Below are 26,102 nucleotides of genomic sequence, written 5' to 3' on the forward strand. Positions count from 1 at the left end.
ATTTTGGAAAACCTTGTTACATTGTTTAATGCATCCAGCGGGGCATCACAACAAAATTAGGCATAATAATGTGTTCATTCCACATATCGGTTGATATCGGAATCGGTAATTAAGAGTTGGACAATATCGGATATCGGCAAAAAAAAAGCCATTATCGGACATCTCTAGATACAATGAGAAACCTTGGAGGGGACCGGTGCAATGCACGTGGAGTGGATCAGAGCAGAGCAGAAAAGAGATGGCAGATCAACTGGTCTAAAAAAGGGGGGTTTATTTAAAGGCTAGAGTATACAAATGAGTTGTAAGATGGGACTTAAATGCTTCTACTGAGGTAGCATCTCTAACTGTTACCGTCCAGAGTACTGGAGCCCCAATAGAAAACTCTCTATAGCCCGCAGACTTTTTTTTAGTTTAGTAACCATAGCCTCCGTTTTGAAATAGTTTCATTTCGAACACGCAGTGGTTATTGACAGCTACAGTATGAACATATGGCGGGTACAGACTCGCAGACTCTGTTTCTCTACACATTTAATACACAGCCGAGCTATTCCACTCCTTTCTAATTTAATTTGAAACGCCTACTCTCACTCAGACTCATTTTGTGCGCACATACAGGCCACATGCATGCAAAGTGTGGTTTTGTGGTTCTGTTTTGATGCCATACGAAGGCTATTCATTTTAATTCAGAGTGTTATACAAGTTATACAGATTTCCACTTTCGGTTGTCACAAATATAGACACTTATTTTTACGCAGGTTCTTTTAAACCACAACTGGTAACATATGGTGGCTATCTTATTTTTGGTTTTAAAACAATTCTATTTGTACCTCGATGCACTTTAAAGTAAAATTTTACCATGAACTTTAAGTGTATAAAATAAATATGACAAATATGCAACGTGCTGACATTTTTCACCCAAAAATGTTCTGTTGACTACGGAATTACATTGTACAGAATAAAATATGTCTATTTGACAATGTATACTACTATTTTTTTAATTGTCTCTCAAGATTAATATTACCTTAAACTAGGTTTGAGGACCAAAGTAGTCCTAAAATAGCATGTCTTTAAACTCACTTTATGTGTATGTGCAACATGATGCTATTTAGTTATTTTGGAAAAAAAAACATATGTGATACACTATTTAAAAATGTGTAATTTACTGAAGTAGTAAGGTGCTAGAAATCTTGAAAACTAAACTTTAATCTGATCTTGGAAAAACAAAACTATGAACCCTGCATTGAAGTCCTCCACTAGAGATACATAAAGTTGTGCCTAACAGCCAAGCAGTGGACTGGGCATTATACGGAAACGGACGTTATGAGTTTTTTAGTCCCTTGCTGACCTTTTTTTTTCTCCCCACCTCTCCTTATATAAAACCCTCCTCTGGTGTGGCAAGGCTTGTTTCCTGGCTGCTGAGTCAAATGGAAGACAGCATGGGGCAAGGTTAGGGCATGAAGGCAAGGCTGTTGGAGGAGGAGGGTGTGTGTGAAGGTGCAAGGCTGCAAATAGTGTAAAGTCCTACTTTTTTTTAAATATATATACTTTTTCAAATGTTCTTGTAATGCCAGGTGGTCAGGTGACCTTTCTGAGGAAGACTGCAGATGACAGTCGAAACATACATACCAAAAATATGGTCTGATTACAAGAACATTTGAACAAATATATAAATAAGAAGACATAATGAACCTTTTTGAGCGGTGTATAGTCCTTTTTTTTAGGGGGTAGATGTTCATTAAAGTGCAGCTTGGACCTTTACCTTTCCTCTGGGACTTGGCTGTGCTTCCTGGCATTCGGCACAGTCAACACACGCACTTGCTCAGGCCTGCATGTCACGCGCCGGTGATCTGGTTTAAGCACCTCCATTTTCTAAGCGTGTGCAAAGTGAGCAGCAGTTTGAACGAAGGGTGATGGTGCTCCGAAGAAGTTGTGCTCAGACTGGAGGGGGTGGGGGGGATGGTATTTTTTTTTTTTTTTGTCATAAAGAAATACAATCATGTGTGCTTACGTACTGTATCCCTGCAGACTGTATTGATATACATTGATATATAATGTAGGAACCAGAATATTAATAACAGAAAGAAACAACCCTTTTGTGTGAATGAGTGTAAATGGGGGAGGGAGGTTTTTTGGGTTGGTGCACTAATTGTAAGTGTATCTTTTTTTTTATTATGTTGATTTAATAAAAATAAATTAAATAAAATAAATATATATATATATATATTTTTATTTTTTTTTTCTTGTGCGGCCCGGTACCAATCGATCCACGGACCGGTACCGGTGGTTGGGGACCACTGCATTAAGGGACAATGTGAGTAGTATTTCATAAGAAGAATAGTACCACATTTTTCGGAATATAAGGCACACTTAAAATCCTTTCATTCGATAAAAAAAATATACAGTGCGCCTTATAATGCGGTGCGCCTAATGTACATATTAATTCTGGTTGTGATTACCGACCCCGAAGCAATTTTATTTGGTAGTGTGACCAGAAAAAGAGCTACATGTGAACTGCAGGTTGACTAAAGCCTGTTCAATAAATGACACAAACAAGTACCTGTAAATGGCACCTATTAGGAGACATTTTCTGGCCTTTTGTTTCACAATGTTATGTAAAACCAACTTTTCATACCTATTGATGTGTATTTGGGATCTGCATTACTCCCAAAAATGTGCGCGTGTCCGCTATTGTTGAGTTGAGTTGAGTTTATTTCTAACATGCAAGCATACAACATGATACATCACAATTACCTGTTTCTCTATTCAACATGTTGGAAAAGGAGTAGGAAGAAGCAGAGCTTATTTAACCTACCCCTTTTCCTTTACATAGCAGTTGCTAACACTTTTGTTCACTTCCTGTTCTCAATTTATTCACAATATACTCCATAAGTAATAACAATAAAAATAAATAAATAGTAATCGGTGAAGTAAGTTATACTTCATATGGTGAGATGAGTAAGATTATTTTGAGAATGAATAGATCAGGGGTGCTCATTACGTCGATCGCAAGCTACCGGTCGATCGCGGAGGGTGTGTCAGTCGATCACCAGCCAGCCATTAAAAAAATAGTCCTAAAAATGAGCGATCATAAATCTTCACTATGACGTCACTTTCGTCACTTGATTGACATTCACGGAACCCGAGGGTCTTCTGAGATGACGCTGGCTGCTGCCAGCTCAATAAAATTACCAACTGGAAGGCGAGAAACACTTTATTTCAACAGACTCTGGCGCCGTACCTGTCGTCAAAACTCCAAAGACCGACTGCACAGTTGCACTAACAAAATAAGAGTCTCAGAAAGCTGGCGTGCACAAGCTAGCAAGCTACAGAGTTTGCCGACAATGTATTTCTTGTAAAGTGTATACAAAGGAGTACGGAAGCTGGACAAATAAGATGCCAAAAACCAACCACTTTCATGTGGTATTGGACAGAAAGGAGGACTTTTTTTCTCCTCCATTCGAAAATGCGGACGTTATCATCACCACTGTCTGATTCCAATCAATGCAAGTCATCACAATCAGGTAATACACCAACTTATATTCTTGTCTTCATGAAAGAAAGGAATCTATATGTGTTAAACATGTTTGTATTATCTTTAAACATGTTTGTATTATCTTTAAACACCTTATTAACAATATTAACTATATGTGTTAAACATGCTTGTATTATCATTAAACACCTTTAACTTGTTAACAATATTAACTATATGTGTTAAACATGCTTGTATTATCTTTAACCACCTTTACGTTGTTAACAATATTAACTATATGTGTTAAACATGCTTGTATTATCTTTAACCACCTTTACGTTGTTAACAATAGTAACTATATGTGTTAAACATGCTTGTATTATCTTTAAACATCTTTAACGTATTACCAATATTAACTATATGTGTTAAACATGATTGTATTATCTTTAAACACCTTTAATTTATTAACAATATTAACTATGTGTTAAACATGCTTGTATTATCATTAAACACCTTAAATTTTTTAACAATATTAACTATATGTGTTAAACATGCTTGCATTATCATTAAACACCTTTAACTTGTTAACAAAAACATATATTTCATAAATAAGTAAATATAAATTATATATATGAATGAGGTAGATCCCCACGACTTGATCAATTGAAAAGTAGCTCGCCTGCAGAAAAAGTTTGAGCACCCCTGGAATAGATGGATGAGATAAATTCAGAATGTTTATCATGGTTCTTCTTCTTTGTACTTTGTAAACACTTCAAGTTTGAAGAGTTTCTTGAAGTGGATCATATTAGTACTTTGTTTGATTGCTTTGCTTAATCCATTCCATCATTTAATTCCACATACTGATATACTGAAGGTCTTAAGTGTTGTACGTGCATACAAATGTTTTAAATTACATTTTTCTCTAAGATTATATTTCTCATTGTAGTCCGCACAATAGTCAATAAGCTCCTTCCTTTTCAATATCCGCTTGCTGTGGTGCATTCATCCTCCAATATTGCTATTTCTCATACAAAGTAGCGTACAATTTTAACTTACCGTAAAGTCTGTACTATACGCCGCTACTTTTTTTTCCTACAATTTGAACCCTGCGGCTTATAAAACGGTGCGGCAAATGTATAGATTTGTATTTGCTGACGGCCATAATCAATATAGCTTTCCAGAAAAATACAAAAAATCAAGCAAATGCATTGGAGACCACAAGGAAGTGTTGTAAATGTAGAAAAAAATCTTAATATTACCCTTTCAACGCGTCTTATAATCCGGTGAGCCTTCATTTTGTTGTTTAAATGTGCTATATAAATAAAGTGGATTGGATTTTATATGAAAATAGACCTGAATAGACCCACTCATCGGCAAAGGGAGTTGCACTTTTTGGGGGAATTTTGCTTATCTTTCTGAACCATTATGAAAGACCTGACGACAGATATATACTATTTTTTTATGCATTTTAACTCGTAAATAAACATGAATAAAAGACAGCTTACACCGGAGCCAATGGGTGGTCCTCTATTCCTCCCCTAAAACCCAACATGTAACCATCCAAAAAGCGCCAACAATACTGCATTTACATTTTGTGACTTGAATATTAACCAACTATTAGTGATATTGTTATTATAAGCGCTAACGCAGACAAACTATTTACAGTGGTACCGTGAGTGGTCAGCTGCTTTCTCGATCCCTTTGCTCCTGAAAGTTTGTTGTAGATCGTGGGAACCCAGTCTCAGATCGACCGGAACTCTCGAATAACTAAAGTTCCTTGGGTGAATAATGTAAACTCACTACACCGGTATGTTTTAGTGCTTTCATGGCGAGTTTACTGACAGATATAAGAACTTTACACTACTTTATATTAGAAATGGCAACAGCGGAGGATGAATGTCACATAACAAGAAGATAGAGAAAAAGAAGAAGCTTATCGACTACGGTGTCGACACGGACTACAAAGGCGGACTTATGCAGACCCCAAATACAGATCAGCAGGTACCAGAAGGTAAGAAAAGTTGCTTTTGCATAATATTGCGAAACAAAACGCCAGATAATATGTCTTACCTTATACACACACCATAATAATACTCCTATGTTGAAGCACAGTACAATCCATCAAGCGGTGTGGCTTCATAGCTTACCAAAGTCCTACTAAAACGTTTTGAAAGATTTTTGAGCGTCGTGTGTAATGTTCTATATTTCCAATGGAACATATAAAATGTTGGTGTTGTTTACTTGAGTCACATTGCAGTCTGCACGTATCTCTTATGTGTGACTGCCATCTACCGGTCACACTTATCATTACATCATGTACCAAATAATATAGCTTCGAGATCGGTAAGCAAAACCAGAATTATTCCGCACACGGTCGAGTTTTGAGAAGAAGAAAAAAAGGATGTTAAGTGTGCCTTATAGTCCGGAAAATACGGTAGTTACCTGCTTTACATATTTGACCTGCCTAAATACCGTATTTTTCGGAGTATAAGTCGCACCGGCCGAAAATGCATAATAAAGAAGGAAAAAAACATATATAAGTCGCACTGGAGTATAAGTCGCATTTTTTGGGGAAATGTATTTGATAAAAGCCAACACCAAGAATAGACATTTGAAAGGCAATTTAAAATAAATAAAGAACAGTGAACAACAGGCTGAATAAGTGTACGTTATATGAGGCATAAATAACCAACTGGTATGTTAACGTAACATATTATGGTAAGAGTCATTCAAATAACTATAACATATAGAACATGCTATACGTTTACCAAACAATCTGTCACCCCTAATCGCTAAATCCCATGAAATCTTATACTTCTAGTCTCTTACGTGAATGAGATAAATAATATTATTTGATATTTTACGGTAATGTGTTAATAATTTCACACATAAGTTGCTCCTGAGTCGCACCCCAGGCCAAACTATGAAAAAAACTGCGACTTATAGTCTGAAAAATACGGTACTATGTTTTTATGCATTTTAACTCGGTGCCAATGGGAGGTCCTTTATTCCGCCCCAAAAGCCCAATATGTAACCATCCAAAAAGCGCCAACAATACTCCATTTACATTTTGTGACTTGAATATTAACCAACTATTAGTGATATTGTTATTATATATTATATCTAACGCAGACAAACTATTTATAGTGGTACCGTGAGTGGTCAGCTGCTTCCTGGATTCCGTTGCTCGTGAAAGTTTGTTCTCTGATCGACCGGAACTCTCTAAAAACTAAAGTTCCTTGGGTGAGGCTCCCATCGACCGGAACCCCCTAATAACTAAAGTTCCTAGGGTGAATAATGTAAACTCACTATACCGGTATGTTTTAGCGCTTTCATTGTGAGTTTATTGACAGATATAAGTAAGAACTTTACACTACTTTATATTAGAAATGGCAACAGCGGAGGATGAATGTCACATAACAAGAAGATAGCGAAAAAGAAGAAGCTTATCGACTACGGCGTCGGCACGGACTACTCAGTGGCCTAGTGGTTAGAGTGTCCGCCCTGAGATCGGTAGGTTGTGAGTTCAAACCCCGGCCGAGTCATACCAAAGACTATAAAAATGGGAGCCATTTGCACTCAGCATCAAGGGTTGGAATTGGGGGTTAAATCACCATAAATGATTCCCGGGCGCGGCCACCGCTCCCAGGGGGTGATCAAGGGTGATGGGTCAAATGCTCATCACACCTAGTGTGTGTGTGACAATCATTGGTACTTTAAGTTAAAGGCGGACTTATGCAGATCCCAAATACAGATCAGCAGGTACCAGAAGGTAAGAAAAGTTCCTTTTGCATAATATTGCGAAATAAAACGGCAGATAATATGTCTTACCTTATACACACCATAATAATACTCCTATGTTGCATTAAGCGGTGTGGGTTCATAGCTTACCAAAGTCGTACTAAACGTGTTGATAGATTTTTGAGCGCCGTGTGTGATGTTCTGTATTTTCAGTGGAACATATAAAATATTGGTGTTTAACTTGAGTCACATTGCAGTCTACACGTATCTTTTATGTGTCACACTTATCATTACACTATGTACCAAATAATATAGCTTCGAGGTCGGTAAGCAAAACCAGAATTATTCTGTACACGGTCAAGTTTTGAGAAGAAGAAAAAGGATTTTAAGTGTGCCTTATAGTCCGAAAAATACGGTAGTTACCTGCTTTACATATTTGACCTGCCTAAATACCGTATTTTTCGGAGTATAAGTCGCTCCGGAGTATAAGTCGCACCGGCCGAAAATGCCTAATAAAGAAGGAAAAAAACATATATAAGTCGCACTGGAGTATAAGTCGCATTTTTTGGGGAAATGTATTTGATAAAAGCCAACACTAAGAATAGACATTTGAAAGGCAATTTAAATTAAATAAAGAATAGTGAACAACATTCTTTATAGGTCATAAAAATAACCAACTGGTATGTTAACGTAACATATTATGGTAAGAGTCATTCAAATAACTATAACATATAGAACATGCTATACGTTTACCAAACAATCTGTCACTCCTAATCGCTAAATCCCATGAAATCTTATACGTCTAGTCTCTTACGTGAATGAGATAAATAATATTATTTGATATTTTACGGTAATGCATTCATCATTTCACACATAAGTCGCTCCTGAGTATAAGTCGCACCCCCGGCCAAACTATGAAAAAAACTGCGACTTATAGTCCGAAAAATACGGTAGTTGGCTTCCTGTTTAATGAACAAAAAGTGAAACTGTGGGATCTGAACCGAGGATGTCGTTGTGGCTTGTGCAGCCCTTTGAGACACCTGTGATTTAGGGCTTTATAAACAAACATTGATTAATTGATTGATTGATTGATTGATAGATATCAAAGACGCTTCTACTTTTCAGAGGAACAAGTTTGGACACCCCTCCCTTACAACTAAAAGTGCACTGTACTTGTCCTGGTATGTATCTTACTTAAGTGGTTGGTGCCTCAGCATTTTTGTTTTAATAATAAAAGGTGACTCAACAGAGATATTCCTCACTTCCTCCCTCACTGCTGGTCTCTTCTGAGCACAATCATTCAAGTCGAGAGCATGACTAGTGAGATTGGTGGCAAATTGAGCTGCTCTCTCATGCAGCAAAGAACAGTGCAGCCATTCTACTCGGCCGCCACTCCTCTCCATCAGTCCCGGTGTGCACCGATCGGAGACGATTGATAAACGCCTCTGAACTATTCTGGGCCTGGAAATATAAAGGCTTCAAATGTTGCCTTGTTCTTTTTAGGAGGGGGCGCACGGATAAATGTGCCTTAAACGTGAGAGAGTGATGCTCCGTGACACCTGAGGCAGCCTCACATTTCTCCACAATTTATCTGCAGACGTGTGTCTCTTTCTGATGATTGAGCTCTGTATAGCTTCCACAAATGGTCTCTTATGAAGCACAATATATTTTACTGTGGGGGGACTCTCGACAAAATTGCAAGCGGTGTCTACTGTTTCACGGTGTAATAACTTTCTTAAAACATTCCTCCCCCAACGGTATTAGAGCACAAGGGCTACACAGGAAGACATCACAGTAATGGGCAATAGTTTCAGCAGCACAAAGGAAGAATGACTTTTTTTTTTCTTGTTGTTTTTTTTTTGTTTTTGCTTCCAGGCACCCCTTACCGTACTGTGATAAATAAATAGGCTAGCATCGATGGGATGTCAAACTGGTTTTCATTGAGGGCCGGCCACTTGTAACAGCCAATAATGTATGAATTTGCCTCTGGATTTCATTTTTAATTATATAAATTGTTTTAAGTAGACTGTTGATTTTACAGTAAAAAAATGTCTGTAAAATAGTGTTTTTTTAATTTTCTACAACATTTTATGGTAAATGGAAAAACAGTACCACTATTTTTTTTTAAAGCTGGCAGCTTGTTGTTTTTTCAACATTATATTGTTCATGGAAAATCAGTACAAGTTGCTTTTTTATTCTGGCAATTTATCTGCCAGTTTTTACCGTCTTTCCATTTATACCATTAAAAACAACAAGCGTAGATTTTACAGTCAAAAACTGGCAGCTCAGTCAACAGAATTTTAACGCAAAAAACAGTACCGGTAATAGTTTACATAAATTCACAGTAATATGCTGTAAAGAACAACGTAAAATGTATTGTCATTTGTATTCATTTGATGGGTAGTTTGCTGTAAAGTTAAGTATTTAATTTAGACAAAACAGCCAATAATGTATGAATTTGCCTCTGGATTTCATTATTAATTATATAAATTGTTTTAAGTAGACTGTTGATTTTACAGTAAAAACTTTACATTTACAAAAAAATTCTGTAAAATATAGTGTTTTTTTGTTTTTGTTTTTACAACATTTTATGGTAAATGGAAAAACAGTACCACTATTTTTTTTTTTTTTAAGCTGGCAGGTTGTTTTTTTTTCAACATTATATTGTTAATGGAAAAACAGTACAAGTTGCTTTTTTATTCTGGCAATTTATCTGCCAGTTTTTCTACCAAAATTTTTTTTTACCGTCTTTCCATTTATACCATTAAAAACAACAAGCGTAGATTTTACAGTCAAAAACTGGCAGGTCAGTCAACAGAATTTTAACACAAAAAAACAGTAATAATTAAGAACAACGTAAAATGTATTGTCATTTTTATTCATTTGATGGGTAGTTTGCTGTAAAGTTAAGTAGTTAATTTAGACAAAACAGCCTCTGGATTTCATTACTAATTATATAAATTGTTTTAAGTAGACTGTCGATTTTACAGTAAAAACTTTACATTTACAAAAAAATTCTGTAAAATATAGTGTTTTTATTTTTTTACAACATTTTATGTTAAATGGAAAAACAGTACCACTATTTTTGTTTTTTTAAAGATGGCAGCTTTGTTGACAGATTTATTTGTGCTAAATTTACATTTGTTTTTACAACATTATATTGTTAATGGAAAAACAGTACATGTTTTTTTTTTTATTCTGGCAACTTATCTGCCATTTTTTCTACCGTAAAAACAAATGTACAGTCTTTCCATTTACAGTAATACACCGTTAAAAACAACAAGCGTAGATTTTACAGTCAAAAACTGGTAGCTCAGTCAACAGAATGTTAACGCAAAGTCGATTTTACAGTAAAATCTTTACATTTACAAACATTTTCTGTAAAATAGTGTTTTTTTTATTTTTTACAACATTTGATGGTAAATGGAAAAACAGAACACTATTTTTTTTTTTTTTTTAAAGCTGGCAGCTTAGTTGACAGAATTGTTGTGCTAAATTTACATTAGTTTTTACAACATTATATTGTCAATGGAAAAACAGTACAAGTTGCTTTTTTATTCTGGCAACTTATCTGCCAGTTTTTCTACCGTAAAAACGAATGTACCGACTTTCCATTTACAGTAATACACCGTTAAAAACAACAAGCGTAGATTTTACAGTCAAAAACTGGCAGCTCAGTCAACAGAATTTTAACACAAAAAACAGTAATAATTTACTTCAATTCACAGTAATATGCTGTTAAGAACAACGTAAAATGTATTGTCATTTTTATTCATTTGATGGGTAGTTTGCTGTAAAGTTAAGTAGTTAATTTAGACAAAACAGCCTCTGGATTTCATTTTTAATTATATAAATTGTTTTAAGTAGACGGTCAATTTTACAGTAAAAACTTTATATTTACATACATTTTCTGTAAAATATAGTGTTTTTTTTACAACATTTTATGGTAAATGGAAAAACAGTACCACTATTTTTATTTTTATTTTTTTATTTTTTAAATAAAGGTGGAAGCTTAGTTGCCAGAATTTTTGTGCTAAATTTACATTCGTTTTTTTCAACATTATATTGTTAATGGAAAAACAGTAAAATGTTTATTCTGGCAAATTATCTGCCAGTTTTTCTACCGTAAAAACAAATATACCGTCTTTCCATTTACAGTAATACATCGTTAAAAACAACAACCGTAGATTTTACAGTCAAAAACTGGCAACTCAGACAACAGAATTTTAACGCAAAAAACAGTCGTAGTTTTTTTCAATTCAGTATGTTGTTAAGAAAAACGTAAAATGTATTTTAATTTTTATTCATTTGATGGGTAGTTTGCTGTAAAGTTAAGTATTTAATTTAGACAAAACAGCCAATAATGTATGAATTTGCCTCTGGATTTCATTATTAATTCTATAAATTGTTTTAAGTAGACTGTCCATTTTACAGTAAAAACTTTACATTTATAAAAATATTCTGTAAAATATAGTGTTTTAAAAAAAAAAATTTACAACATTTTATGGTAAACGGAAAAACAGTACCACAATTTTTTTTTTAAACTGGCAGCTTAGTTTCCAGAATTTTTGTGCTAAACTTACATTTGTTTTTACAACATTATATTGTTCATGGAAAAACAGTACAAGTTGCTTTTTTATTCTGGCAACTTAGCTGTCAGTTTTTCTACCGTAAAACAAATGTACCGTCTTTCCATTTACAGTAATACACCGTCAAAAACAACAAGCGTAGATTTTATAGTCAAAAACTGGCAGCTCAGTCAACAGAATTTTAACGCAAAAAACAGTAATAGTTTACTTCAATTGACAGTAATATGCTGTAAAGAACAACGTAAAATGTATTGTCATCTTTATTCATTTGATGGGTAGTTTGCTGTAAAGTTAAATATTTAATTTAGTCAAAACAGCCAATGTATGAATTTGCCTCTGGATTTCATTTTTAATTACATAAATTGTTTTAAGTAGACTGTCGATTTTACAGTAAAAACTTTACATTTACAAACATTTTCTGTAAAATAGTGTTTTTTTTATTTTTTTACAACATTTTATGGTAAATGGAAAAACAGTACCACTATTATTTTTTTTTTTTTTAAAGCTAGCAGCTTTGTTGACAGAATTTTTGTGCTAAATTTACATTTGTTTTTACAACATTATATTGTTCATGGAAAAACAGTACAAGTTGCTTTTTATTCTGTCAGTTTTTCTACCTTAAAAACAAATGTACCGTCTTTCCATTTACAGTAATACACCGTTAAAAAACAACAACCGTAGATTTTACAGTCAAAAACTGGCAGCTCAGTCAACAGAATTTTAACGCAAAAAACAGTAGTAGTTTTTTTTTCAATTCACAGTAATATGCTGTAAAGAACAACGTAAAATGTATTGTCATTTTTATTCATTTGATGTGAAGTTCGCTGTAAAGTTAAGTATTTAATTTAGACAAAACAGCCTCTGGATTTCATTTTTAATTATATAAATTGTTTTAAGTAGACTGTCGATTTTACAGTAAAAACTTTACATTTACAAAATGTTACTGTAAAATAGTGGGTTTTTTTAATCTTTTCCAACATTTTACGGTAAATGGAAAAACCATACCCCTGTGTTGTTGTTTTTTTTTTTTTGGGGGGGGGGTGGGTGTTACGGAAAAAGCTGGCAGCTTAGTTGCCAGAATTTTTTAGTTAAATTGACATTGGTTTTTTCAACATTATATTGTTAATAGAAAAACAGTACAAGTTCCTTTTTTTTATTCTGGCAACTTATCTGCCAGTTTTTCTACCATAAAAACAAATCTGTCTTTCCATTTACAGTAATACACCGTTAAAAACAACAACCGTCAAAAATTGTCAGCTCAGTCAACAGAATTTTAACGCAAAAAACAGTAGTAGTTGTTTTTTTTTCAATTATGCTGTTAAGAACAACGTAAAATTTATTGTCATTTTTATTAATTTGATGGGTAGTTAGGTATTTTTATTTAGACAAAAACATGTTTGGAAAGTATGAAGATATACTGTAGTATTTGTTGCAATATCGGACACTATTAAAGTTTCAATTTCAAGCAGTACATATATTTTTTCTGTCAAAATGAAAAAAATCAATGACATTTAGTTAGAAAATATTAAGTACTTAATAATCATATCCAGGTGTTCGCGGGCTTGATAAAGTACACTTCATTCATTAACAGTGTTACAAAAAAGATCAGTTAGAATAATACAAAATGTTGGATATAGAGCAGCGTTTTTCAACCTTTTTTGAACTATGGCACATTTTTTTGCGTTGAAAAAATGCGGAGGCACACCACCAGCAGAAATCATAAAAAAACGAAACTCAGTTGACAGTAAAAAGTCGTTGTCGCAATTGTTGGATATGACTTTAAAGCATAACCAAGCATGCATCACTATAGCTCTTGTCTCAAAGTAGGTGTACTGTCACCACCTGTCACATCACACCCTGACTTATTTGGACTTTTTTTGCTGTTTTGTGTAGTGTTTTACTTCTTGTCTTGCGCTCCTATTTTGGTGGCTTTTTCTCTTTTTATGGTATTTTCCTGTAGCAGTTTCATGTCTTCCTTTGAGCGATATTTCCTGCATCTACTTTGTTTTAGCAATCAAGAATATTTCAGTTTTTATCTTTCTTTGTGAGGACATTGTTGATTGTCATGTCATGTTTGGATGTACATTGTCTTTGCTCCACAGTAAGTTTTGCTGTCATCCAGCTCAGTTTTAGTTTCGTTCTGCATAGCCTTCCCTAAGCTTCCATGCCTTTTCTTAGGGGCACTCACCTTTTGTTTATTTTTGGTTTAAGCATTACACCTTTTTACCTGCACACTGCCTCCTGCTGTTTCCATCATCTACAAAGCAATTAGCTACCTGCTGCCACCTACTGATATGGAAGAGTACGCTGCCGAGCTCTAAACAGCACCGACACTCAACAACACATCAATTGCAGACTATAATTACTGGTTTGCAAAAAATATTTTTAACTCAAATAGGTGAAATTAGATAATCTCCCACGGCACACCAGGCTGTATCTCACGGCACACTAGTGTGCCGCGGCACAGTGGTTGAAAAACACTGATATAGAGAACATACAAACCCTTTATCTATTGAAGCAAAAATACTGAAATTCCACGACATAGTGAATTTGCAAACAACTAAAATCTGCTACCCAAGAATGGACAACAATTCTTCTCAAAAAAAGAGGAGAAATATGATCTTACAGAAAAATGTAATTTAAAACATTTGTACGCACGTACAACACTTAAGACCTTCAGTATATCAGTATGTGGAATTAAATGATGGAATGGATTAGGGATGTCCCGATCCGATATTTGGATCGGATCGGCTGCCGATATTTGCCAAAAATTGCGTATCGGCAAGACATGGGAAAATGCCGATTCAGATCCAGTTTTAAAAAAAACCTCCCGTCCGTGTTTTCCAACGCACCGATTTAAATAATACATTCCACTTTTCTGCTGCTCCCTAATTTCCGTTCCGCATTTTCCAGCACACCTTCAACACATCCACAGGTCTGTGGATTCTCATGCAGTTGCTTTTAGCTGCTGGCATTACACGACAGTCTCTTCTCACTCTTTCCTGTGTCTCCCTCTTACAGACAGCGAGCGCACCTTCTTACACACGTCACATATTGTCACGACATACGTCACATACGTATACGTCCTCCCCGAACAGAGAGGTAGCAGCATGGCTAACGTTAGCTGTGATGCTAGCGCAGCCGCTAAGGTGCGCGCCTGTGCAATTGCGCACGGCAAATCTATGCCATGCACAAAATCAAATAAAAAAATAAGCGCATAACAATTTTCGACACACGGACACGACAGAGAAAACAGTTTTCGTCATCATTGTTCAAATATTGTAACGTCTGCCGAGACGCTTATCTCCATTCGGTGCCACACGTCCACACCATCAAAATGCAGATCAACACCGTATGAAAAAAATAGTGATTTTTTTAGTTGTGATTTCCTTCTCTGCATGAAAGTCTAAAAGTAGCATATATTAATGCAGTATGAAGAAGAATGTTTTAATGTACACATAGAATCATCATACTGCTGTGATTATATGCATCAAGTGTTCATTCAAGGCTAAGGCAAAATATCCACATATATATGGTGTATCGTGACATGGCCTAAATATATCGCAATATTAAAAAAAGGCCATATCGCCCAACCCTAGTTCAATGATGCCATTTCTGTTTGTCATGTATAATTTTGTCTATTTTGTGTTTATCCTTGAATAAACAGGTCAGTTTCTTGTTACCAACCATTGTGTATTATTCAAACTCCCCTAATTCAGCTGGCTAGTTGTTATCAAGAGTACTAAAACCCTTTTCAACATGATTCTGACAACTAAGTAGGCTAAATAACTTTAAACTTTAATACATGCTAGGCCAGTATCGGTCGGATCGGAAGTGCAAAAACAATATCGGTATCGGATCGGAAGTGCAAAAATCTGGATCGGATTAAATGGATTAATGGATTAAGCAAAGAAATCAAACAAAGTACTAATATGATTCACTTCAAGAAACTCTTCAAACTTAAAGTGTTTACAAAGTACAAAAAAGAAGAACCATGATAAACATTCTGAATTTATTTCATCCATCCATTAATTTTCAAAATAATCTTACTCATCTCACCATATGAAATGTAACTCCCTTCACAGAGTATTATTTATTTATTTATTTTTATTGTGATTACTTATGGAGTATATTGTGAATAAATTGAGAACAGGAAGTGAACAAAAGTGTTAGCAACTGTAATGTAAAAGAAAAGGGGTAGGATTAAATAAGCTCTGTTTCTTCCTACTCCTTTTCGAACATGTTGAAAAGAGAAACTGGAAATTGTGATGTATCATGTTGTATGCATGCATGTTCGAAATAAACTCAAACTCAACTCAGGTGTCCTGGCTGGTCCACCAGTATTATAGACTGCTAAAGTCGACAATTTGGGGTTGTTCTGCCATTAATGGAGAATATCTTTTTCATTACAGGTAAATGACTTGCATACTGTGGCTTTAATTACAGTATGCCACAGTTGCCATGGCTCAGACTGAACAGAGACATGATGCAGCTCTATCTTTGCAGCTGTGTGCTTGATGTGTGAATGAATGTTTCATTAGAATGTTCTCACACACAATCAGACTGTACTTGACGCTCTGAAAGGAGACAAATTGAGAAGAAAAAGACCACGCAGCACGATTGTCACTTTGAAATACAGTCCTTGCATGGGTTCGCAGTGTCTGTCGCTAAGACAAAACAAAATGCTTTAATAGTCTATTTGTGGGTGCTTTAGTTTAATAAGTTAACACATTTAGCATCCCCCTGGGGGAAAAAATAAATAGTGCCATTGTAGCATCTCCTTTTTTTAAGAAATCAGTAAACAACATAAGATGGCATTTCTTTGAGCTGCACTTCTTTGTGGTTAGGTCACGAGGCGTCGCTTGGAGGAAAAATAACAGATTTTTCTTTCGGCAGTCTGTTAATTAAATAGCTGCTACTTCCATGTATTGCTCTGTAAAATAGGCAGCACATTTTAATCAATTGAATTGAATGACTAGATTTGTTTAAAAAGCTTTGATTTATTTATTTATTTATTACTGTTGCTACAATGAATTGTTTAGTGAGTATAACTAATAAGAATTTATTAAATTTAAACTGCATGGAGTGCCTGGAACTATAAATACGCAGACATAGTTTCTGGTGTGTGGGCGGCTAATATCGGAGAGATTGTTATTAAAAATAAAAATGAAAAGATTAAAGCACACATGTTAAAAGTGCAATTTTAATGTTATGCTGGGCATTTATAAGAAAAAAAAGAATTGGGGTAAGGGCAAGCAAAAAAATACTGTTGTTTATTTCAACTATTTTCCCTAAAATACGCATTACTCGATTAATCAAACAAACTAATCCATAGTAAGGATGTCCCGATCCGATATTTGGATCGGATCGGCCGCCGATATTTGCCAAAAAATGCGTATCGGCAAGGCATGGGAAAATGCCGATCCAGATCCAGTTTAAAAACAAACTCCGGTCCGTGTTTTCCAACGCACCGATTTAAATAATACATTCCACTTTTCTGCTGCTCCCTAATTTCCGTTCCGCATTTTCCAGCACACCTTCAACACATCCACAGGTCTGTGGATTCTCACGCAGTTGCTTTTAGCTGCTGGCATTACACGACAGGCTCTTCTCACTCTTTCCTGTGTCTCCCTCTCACAGACAGCAAGCGCACCTTCTTACACATGTCACATACTGTCACGCCATACGTCACATACGTATACGCCCTCCCCGAGCAGAGAGGTAGCAGCATGGCTAACGTTAGCTGTGATGCTAGCGCAGCCGTGCGAGCAACGTTCCCTCTAAGGTGCGCGCCTGTGCAATTGCGCACTGCTCAAGCGTCCTCTGCGCATGGCAATTATATGCCACGCACAAAATCAAATAAAAAAATAAGCGCATAACAATTTTCGACACACGGACACGACAGAGAAAACAGTTTTCGTCATCATTGTTCAAATATTGTGACGTCTGTCGAGACGCTTATCTCCATTCGGTGCCACTCGTCCACACCATCAAAATGCTGATGCAAAAATTTCCAGATCAACACCGTCTGAAAAAATTAGTGATCTATTTAGTTGTGATTTCCTTCTCTGCATGAAAGTTTAAAAGTAGCATATATTAATGCAGTATGAAGAAGAATGTTTTAATGTAGACATGCAAGCCTTGAAAGAACATTTTGAAAATCAAGACTACATTTCCTGCAAATGGGTGCATTTCTACCCTATATTTTAACTTTAGATTTATTCTCATATCAAACTCTTTTGGCTGTCTTTTTGACACTTACATCCGGCGCCCCCCTCCACACCCTGGATTATAAATAATGTAAATAATTCAATGTGATTATCTTGTGTGATGACTGTATTATGATGATAGTATATATCTGATAGTATATATCTGTATCATGAATCAATTTAAGTGGACCCCGACTTAAACAAGTTGATAAAACGTATTGGGGTGTTACGGAATATGTACTTCACTGTGCAACCTACTAATAAAAGTCTCAATCAATCAATCAAAACACATAGAATCATCATACTGCTGTGCTTATATGCATCAAGTGTTCATTCAAGGCTAAGGCAAAATATCGAGATATATATCGTGTATCGCAATATGGCCTTAAAATATCGCAATATTAAAAAAAGGCCATATCGCCCAGTCCTAGTTCAATGATGCCATTTCTGTTTGTCATGTATAATTTGGTCTATTTTGTGTTTATCCTTGAATAAACAGGTCAGTTTCTTGTTACCAACCATTGTGTATTATTCAAACTCCCCTAATTCAGCTGGCTAGTTGTTATCAAGAGTACTAAAACCCTTTTCAACATGATTCTGACAACTAAGTAGGCTAAATAACTTTAAACTTTAATACATGCTCGGATAGGCCAGTATCAGTCAGTATCGGTATCGGATCAGAAGTGCAAAAACAATATCGGTATCGGATCGGAAGTGCAAAAAACCTGGATCGGGACATCCCTACCCCTAACGTTTATGCTGCAACACTGCCTCTCCCTTTGGGTCATTTCTATTCAAAGCCATTGTTTACTGTATACATGCGATTGATGAAGGCAAAGTACAAGTGGACCTGACTGTTTGGTTCACATGTGGTCAATTTGTCTTTTCAGACTCCCGAGCCGGCGAGGGGGCGCCACCCAAAATCGACCATGCCGTCATCGGCGGGGTGGTTGCCGTAGTGATGTTTGCCATCCTCTGCGCACTCATTGTTCTTGGTCGATACTTTGCCAGACACAAAGGTAACGCCTGACCAATCATACTTGATCATGAACTCATCTCTCGGTTCGAGCCTTGTTTCGCCGTGCGATGGGATGGAGTCGCGTTTTTAATACTGGTGTTCATGTCCAGGCACCTACTTCACGCACGAAGCCAAAGGAGCGGACGACGCCGCCGACGCCGACACGGCCATCATCAACGCCGAGGGTGGACACAACAACACAGATGAGAAAAAGGAGTATTACATCTAAAACTAAAAAGTGGAGTTATTGTGTCTAACTTTGATTAGGTTGATTGTTAGGGGGAGGGGCCAGACTTAATGAGGATGACCTAGGACTGGCATGGCCACATGTTAAGAAGTGTCTCCTTTCTAAACCCTTTCTGGACTGCTGGGGCCGAGATATTATGTACAGTTTCTTTATTTTACAGACAATTTTGTGCCTTGTTCTATTTCTTTTGTCCCCTAAACATGCTTGTTGCTTTAGATATTTTACATTGGACCGTTTTGGGCAAGATGAACATGGCCTGTGTGTGTGTGTATGCCAGCTTGGAGTTTGTCGCCGTGCACAAATATAACGCTCATCATCATGGTTTTTTTTTTTTTTATCGGGTTTCTTTTTGTGAGTCATCTTAAAGGTTAACAACCTGGACACAGTGTCAACACATTCATATCTAACGGGTCAGAGGCCAGCTCTTGCTGCAATTTCATAACACTTCCTGCTCAAACATGACTGCCAAGTGTTACACATGCTGACAAAAGGCCACTTTATTAGGTACACCTTATCATCGTCGGACAAAGGCAGTTACTTTACATTATCTCTGGAGACCTTTTAAAACTGCTGGATATCCTAAAAAATTTTTTTTCCCAATCTAATGTATCGTTTATCGCTGTTAATTGGTTCCAAACACAACTGTGATTAATTTCCGCGAAGTAGGAATCATTAATCAGATATTTTCATTGCTAGAGCATAAAAAAAGACATCTAGACATAAAATAACACCCTTTAATCACCGTTACACTCTTTTGATCCAGTATAGTAATCCTGCCTGAGGCTGAATGATACTCAAAAACCTGCTCTGATTGGTTTGCTCTCCTCTACTGTAGTATTGAGATTTTTAGTTTATTTAGCCATGAGCATCCTTGAAAATTAGAGATGTCCGATAATATCGGACTGCCGATATCATTGGCCAATACATGCTTTAAAATGTAATATCGGAAATTATCGGTATCGGTTTCAAAAAGTAAAATGTATGACTTTTTAAAACGCAGCTGTACGAAGTACAGAGCAGTTGCGTCTCCCAGTCATACTTGCCAACCCTCCCGATTTTCCCGAGAGACTCCCGAATTTCATTGCCCCTCCCGAAAATCTCCCGGGGCAACCATTCTCCCGAATTTCTCCCGATTTCCACCCAGACAACAATATTGGGGGCGTGCCTTAAAGGCAATGCATTTGCGTGCCGGCCCAATCACATAATATCTACGGCTTTTCACACACACAAGTGAATGCAAGGCATACTTGTGGTCACACTGAGGGTGGCCGTATAAACAACTTTAACACTGTTACAAATATGCGCCACACTGTGAACCCACACCAAACAAGAATGACAAACACATTTCGGGAGAACATCCGCACCGTAACACAACACAAACACAACAGAACAAATACCCAGAACCCCCCCATCTCAACCCAGAACCCCCCCATCTCAACATGGGGCGGCATGGCGTAGTGGGTAGAGCAACCGTGCCACAAACCTGAGGGTTGCAGGTTCGCTCCCCGCCTCTTACCATCCAAAAATCGCTGCCGTTGTGTCCTTGGGCGGGACACTTCACCCTTTGCCCCCGGTGCCACTCACACCGGTGAATTGAATGATAGGTGGTGGTCGGAGGGGCCGTTGGCGCAAATTGCAGCCACGCTTCCGTCAATCTTCCCCAGGGCAGCTGTGGCTATGAAAGTAGCTTACCACCACCAGGTGTGAATGATTGATGGGTTCTACATGTAAAGCGACTTTGGGTACTTAGAAAAGCGCTATATAAATCCCAGTTATTATTATTATTATTAACCCCGCCCACCTCAACCTCCTCATGCTCTCTCAGGGAGAGCATGTCCCAAATTCCAAGCTGCTGTTTTGAGGCATGTTAAAAAAAATAATGCACTTTGTGACTTCAATAATAAATATGGCAGTGCCATGTTGGCATTTTTTTTCCATACAACAAATTTAGGCGTAATAATGTGTTATCAACCGATGCCGATTAAGAGTTGGACAATATCGGGAATATCAGATATCGGCAAAAAAGCCATTATCGGACATCTCTATTGAAAATGCTTCGTTTAGGACCAGAAATATGTAGAATATGCTTTAAAAATAAGAAAATTAATAAACTGACAAATTTGAAGCAAGATGTGGCGAGGTGAGTCATACCGCTTCAAATTTGTCGGTTTTTTAATTTTCTTATTTACATGTACCTAATAGAGTGGCTGGCGAGTCAGTTGTTTTGTTTTTTTAATTGAGTCGCCTGTACAGATTTTAAGAAAGCGGTTTACTCTCGGTAGCTATGAGGTGATTTTAGGTATACTGTATGTGTAAAGTGGCACTGCTGTGATGCACCATGAGTGCAAATGTTCAGTATTGATCGTCAGTAGTTTGTCAAGTTGGACGTCGTCATCGGAGAACGTTAGGCTTGCAAAATGCACTAGATTAACATGTGGTCCAAAATAAAACGACATTCCAATCTTGCTACTTTCATCCGTCAATTTTTTCCTTCATTTTTCAAGGCAGTGGTCCCATAATGTAAGTATTCGTAGTTTCACCTGCCTGATCAAAAATACAATATGCTCCACTCTTAGGGGAGGTATGTTGGTTTTAAGTGTAAAAAAAAAAACATACGTATATTTAGGTCTGTTTCCTGTTTGGTGCTAAATTCATGTTCCTCCTAATCAAATACAAGGGGGAGGATTTGGGCATTCCAACATGGTTAAAACTCCCACCGTGTCCTTTCTCATTAATAATTGTGGATTATTGTATGATATTTATTACCCATGAGATGGACGGATCAAAAGCAAATATTATCTGAAGATTTCCTGTCAGTCGACAGCAGAATGATTAGGTTGAGGGTCACAGATGACTTGAATAAAAATATACCCTCCGGTAGTCGCTCAAAATCCTATGAAAATATATTAAAACATGAAATCCATCACATTTCATACCACCCACATGCTCTACCCAATATGATAATTGTGCGTGTGAGCATTAATAAAAAAAAAAAAGTCCACTTTGCACACTCACTCTGAATATTTGTCGCAGTGTGGATGAACGTATTGCTTCATTTTCCAAAGCTGCATGTTCGTGGTATGTCAAATATGGGACAAACAGCATTACTGGACTCAGCTCCACATTCTTGCTACCAGAGGAAAAAGGCATTGAATCAGTGAAAATGTGAATTTCTTGACACGTTACCTTTAGGCTGTCTTTGATTGAACTTGAAAGGCCATGAAGTTGTCAAGCGATTTAAAAGAAACCCCCAAAAAAATCACATTCTCGCTGTCGCCCAACCACCTCAAACCTTCACTTTATGTTTCAGAACATAAAGGCTGTCCCTGCTAGTTATTACGACACTGAAATATATAGGATAACCACTGCCTTAATGCCACCTCCTGGTACGTATCACTAGTAAGGAAGGACGTATGTAGTGCCTTCTTTCATTCCGAGGCATACGCTTGGTTGTACAGAATCTTTATGTACACTTCAAAGTATATCTTGTATATTGTGTGTCCTCTTTCTAAACACAAGGCATCACCGTCGTCGCACCATAAAACCTGTATTAGCATCAGCAGCTGCAGTGGTGTTGTACAAAAGCTTGGATGAGCAGAGATGTTGTATTTATTATGTATTAAATTGATGATTCCAAATGTTAATTTGATGAGTAATTGTTATTTATTTGGATATCTTCTCGGGGAAGTGTGATAGGCCTGAATGAGGGAAGTACAGTGGATATAGAAAGTGAGCACACCCCTTTAAAGATTACCATAGTCTGATGTAGAATACATCAATATTACTTGTGTGAATAGTTGATAAAACCCTAATACTTTTTTTCTTCATATTTTTAATCATTTCTAAATGCTTACTGTAAAAACACGACCAGAACAACTCCAATCATGCTTATTTTCATGTATGCTCAAGTCTGCTGCGAGATATAGCTGAAGAAGAATTTCAGCACAAAATCATATTTGACAGGCCTGGGCAATTATTTTGCCTCGGGGGCCAAATTTTGAGAAAAAAAATGTGTCTGGGGGCCGGTTTATCTATTTTTAGGTACACTAATATAAAAAACTCACAATAATGTTTGATTAAATGCTAAAAACGTTATGACAGACCGCCTTGAAAAAAGGGAATGGAATTTTAAATTTTTTTTACTGAATGAGACACCCAGAATGTACATGAAAATAAAGAATGTGGGATTTACAATATTAACTACGAAGGATAAAACACTGAATATTGACAACATATGAACGTCACACCCCCTCTCCATCCACATATTTTACAATCAAGCGAAACGCAACAAAAATGCAACAAATAACGAAATATGAACGCGAAGAGTAAAAAAAAAAACACCTACTATCTGATACATCACTAAGCTTTAGAACTTACTGTAAAGGCTTACTGTAAAAACACGACCAGAACAACTCCAATCATGCTTATTTTCATGTATGCTCAAGTCTGCTGCGAGATATAGCTGAAGAAGAATTTCAGCACAAAATCGTATTTGACAATCTGTAGGACAGGCCTGGGCAATTATTTTGCCTCGGGGGCCAAATTTAGAGAAAAAAAATGTGTCTGGGGGCCGGTATATCTATTTTTAGGTACACTAATACAAAAAACTCACAATAATGTTTGATTAAATGCTAAAAACGTTATGACAGACTGCCTTAAAAAAGGGAATGGAATTTTAATTTTTTTTACTGAATGAGACACCCAGAATGTACATGAAAATAAAGAATGTGGGGTTTACAATATTAACTATGAACGATAAAACACTGAATATTGACAACATATGAACGTCACACCCCCTCTCCATCCACATATTTTACAATCAAGCGAAACGCAACAAAAATGCAACAAATAACGAAATATGAACGCGAAGAGTAAAAAAAAACAAAAAACACCTACTATCTGATATATGTGATATATCACGAAGCTTTAGAATTTTGTTATAAAAAATCTCCTTCCACGTCTGTCCCTGACACCCACATTTCAAGCTCTGGAAACACTCTGTGGAAACGCTCCCCACCCACACTGCTTGGTCTGAGCTGCTGTGATTTTGATTACCATAGTAACTAATTAGATGACCATAGTAACTAATTAGATTACCATCAATCAAATCAAATCAACTTTATTTATTTATTATATGACCATAGTGACTCATTAGATGACCATAGTAACTAGTATATCATGCAAAAGCGCAGATTCCAAGCATGTAAATACTTAGTATAGTTGAAGACTTACGGTCATTAGAAAACATCACTGCACATCATAATGACAGCTACACTTTACATCTTAAACATCTAAAAAAAAGTTAATTGGGAATGTCCGGCGGGCCAGATTGAAAAGTTTAACGGGCCTTAATTTGCTGTAGGACAACCTGAAAGGGGCGGAGCATAAATGATGCCGTCCAATCTGAAACATTTTGCAGTCTCTCCAGGATTTCGAGGGACTATTTTGAGATTGATGCGGACAAAAGTTGCAATGTGTTAAGGACTTTTTTCTTAATACTATCAAATTGTTGTGATTTTATGATTTTATCCATGTTTTAGGTGTACCTAGTAACCTTGATCTAAAAAAAAGCACAGGATTTAAACAAAATTAGAAAACAAATACATGTTTTTTCTTGCTGGAAATCACTTTGTAAAATATGTTCTAAACTGCCTTACCTTGGATAAATAAAAATTAAATACATAAATGCACGTAAACTAGTAAGTAAAAGTGTTATACTACATTACTCAGAAGGCTTAGCACTAGAGATGTCCGATACTATCGGACTGCCGATGTTATCGGCCGATAAATGCTTTAAAATGTAATATCGGAAATTATCGGTATCGGTTTCAAAAAGTAAAATGGATGACTTTTTAAAACGCCGCTGTGTACACGGACGTAGGGAGAAGTACAGAGCGCCAATAAACCTTAAAGGCACTGCCTTTGCGTGCCGGCCCAATCACATAATATCTACGGCTTTTCACACACACAAGTGAATGCTATTCAGACTTGGTCAACAGCCATACAGGTCACACTAAGGGTGGCCGTATAAACAACTTTAACACTGTTACAAATATGCGGCACACTGTGAACCCACACCAAACAAGAATGACAAAACCCATTTCGGGAGAACATCCGCACCGTAACACAACATAAACACAACAGAACAAATGCCCAGAACCCCTTGCAGCACTGACTCTTCCGGGATGCTACAATATACACCCCCCGCTACCACCTACTCCCCCACCTTAACCCCGCCCACCTCAACCTCCTCATGCTCTCTCAGGGAGAGCATGTCCCAAATTCCAAACTGCTGTTTTGAGGCATGTTTAAAAAAATAATGCACTTTGTGACTTCAATAATAAATACGGCAGTGCCATGTTGGCATTTTTTTCCCATAACTTGAGTTGATTTATTTTGGAAAACCTTGTTACATTGTTTAATGCATCACAACAAAATTAGGCATAATAATGTGTTAATTCCACGACTGTATATATCGGTATCGGTTGATATCGGAATCGGTAATTAAGAGTTGGACAATATCGGAATATCGTCAAAATAGCCATTATCGGACATCTCTACTTAGGACTGTAGACAGGAACCGGGAGTAGGTCTGCACTATGCGGAATAATGATTCGATATGTTGCTGGTCCTGCTTCATCTTCACAAGGAACAGACATAAGTTTACACTTATTGGCCAAAATGGGTGGGGAAGTTGCGGGCATCGGGCAAAGTTGCGAGACCACGAATAATTTGTGGAGATCGGTTGAATTTGCGGGAATTGGCGCAATCGCAACGTTGCAAAATTCTACAGGGACTTTTTTTTGGGGTTGGGCTTTTGTAAGGATAA

General features: G+C 36.6%; 1 protein-coding gene across 3 annotated transcripts in view; it reads left to right on the top strand.

Annotated features, from left to right (window-relative positions):
- Positions 1-19,877, top strand: part of cadm1b (cell adhesion molecule 1b) — an 802,412-nt gene extending 782,535 nt beyond the window's left edge. For all 3 annotated transcript variants that reach the window (XM_061973184.1, XM_061973183.1, XM_061973185.1), the window contains 2 exons: positions 18,899-19,027; positions 19,137-19,877. In XM_061973184.1, coding sequence (XP_061829168.1) covers positions 18,899-19,027; positions 19,137-19,255 — 248 coding nt within the window. In that variant the 3' untranslated portion in view covers positions 19,256-19,877. The remainder of the gene's footprint in view (positions 1-18,898; positions 19,028-19,136) is intronic.
- The last annotated feature ends 6,225 nt before the right edge of the window (positions 19,878-26,102 follow it).

Source organism: Nerophis lumbriciformis, linkage group LG17, assembly GCF_033978685.3.
Source record: "Nerophis lumbriciformis linkage group LG17, RoL_Nlum_v2.1, whole genome shotgun sequence".
Classification (NCBI taxonomy): domain Eukaryota; kingdom Metazoa; phylum Chordata; class Actinopteri; order Syngnathiformes; family Syngnathidae; genus Nerophis; species Nerophis lumbriciformis.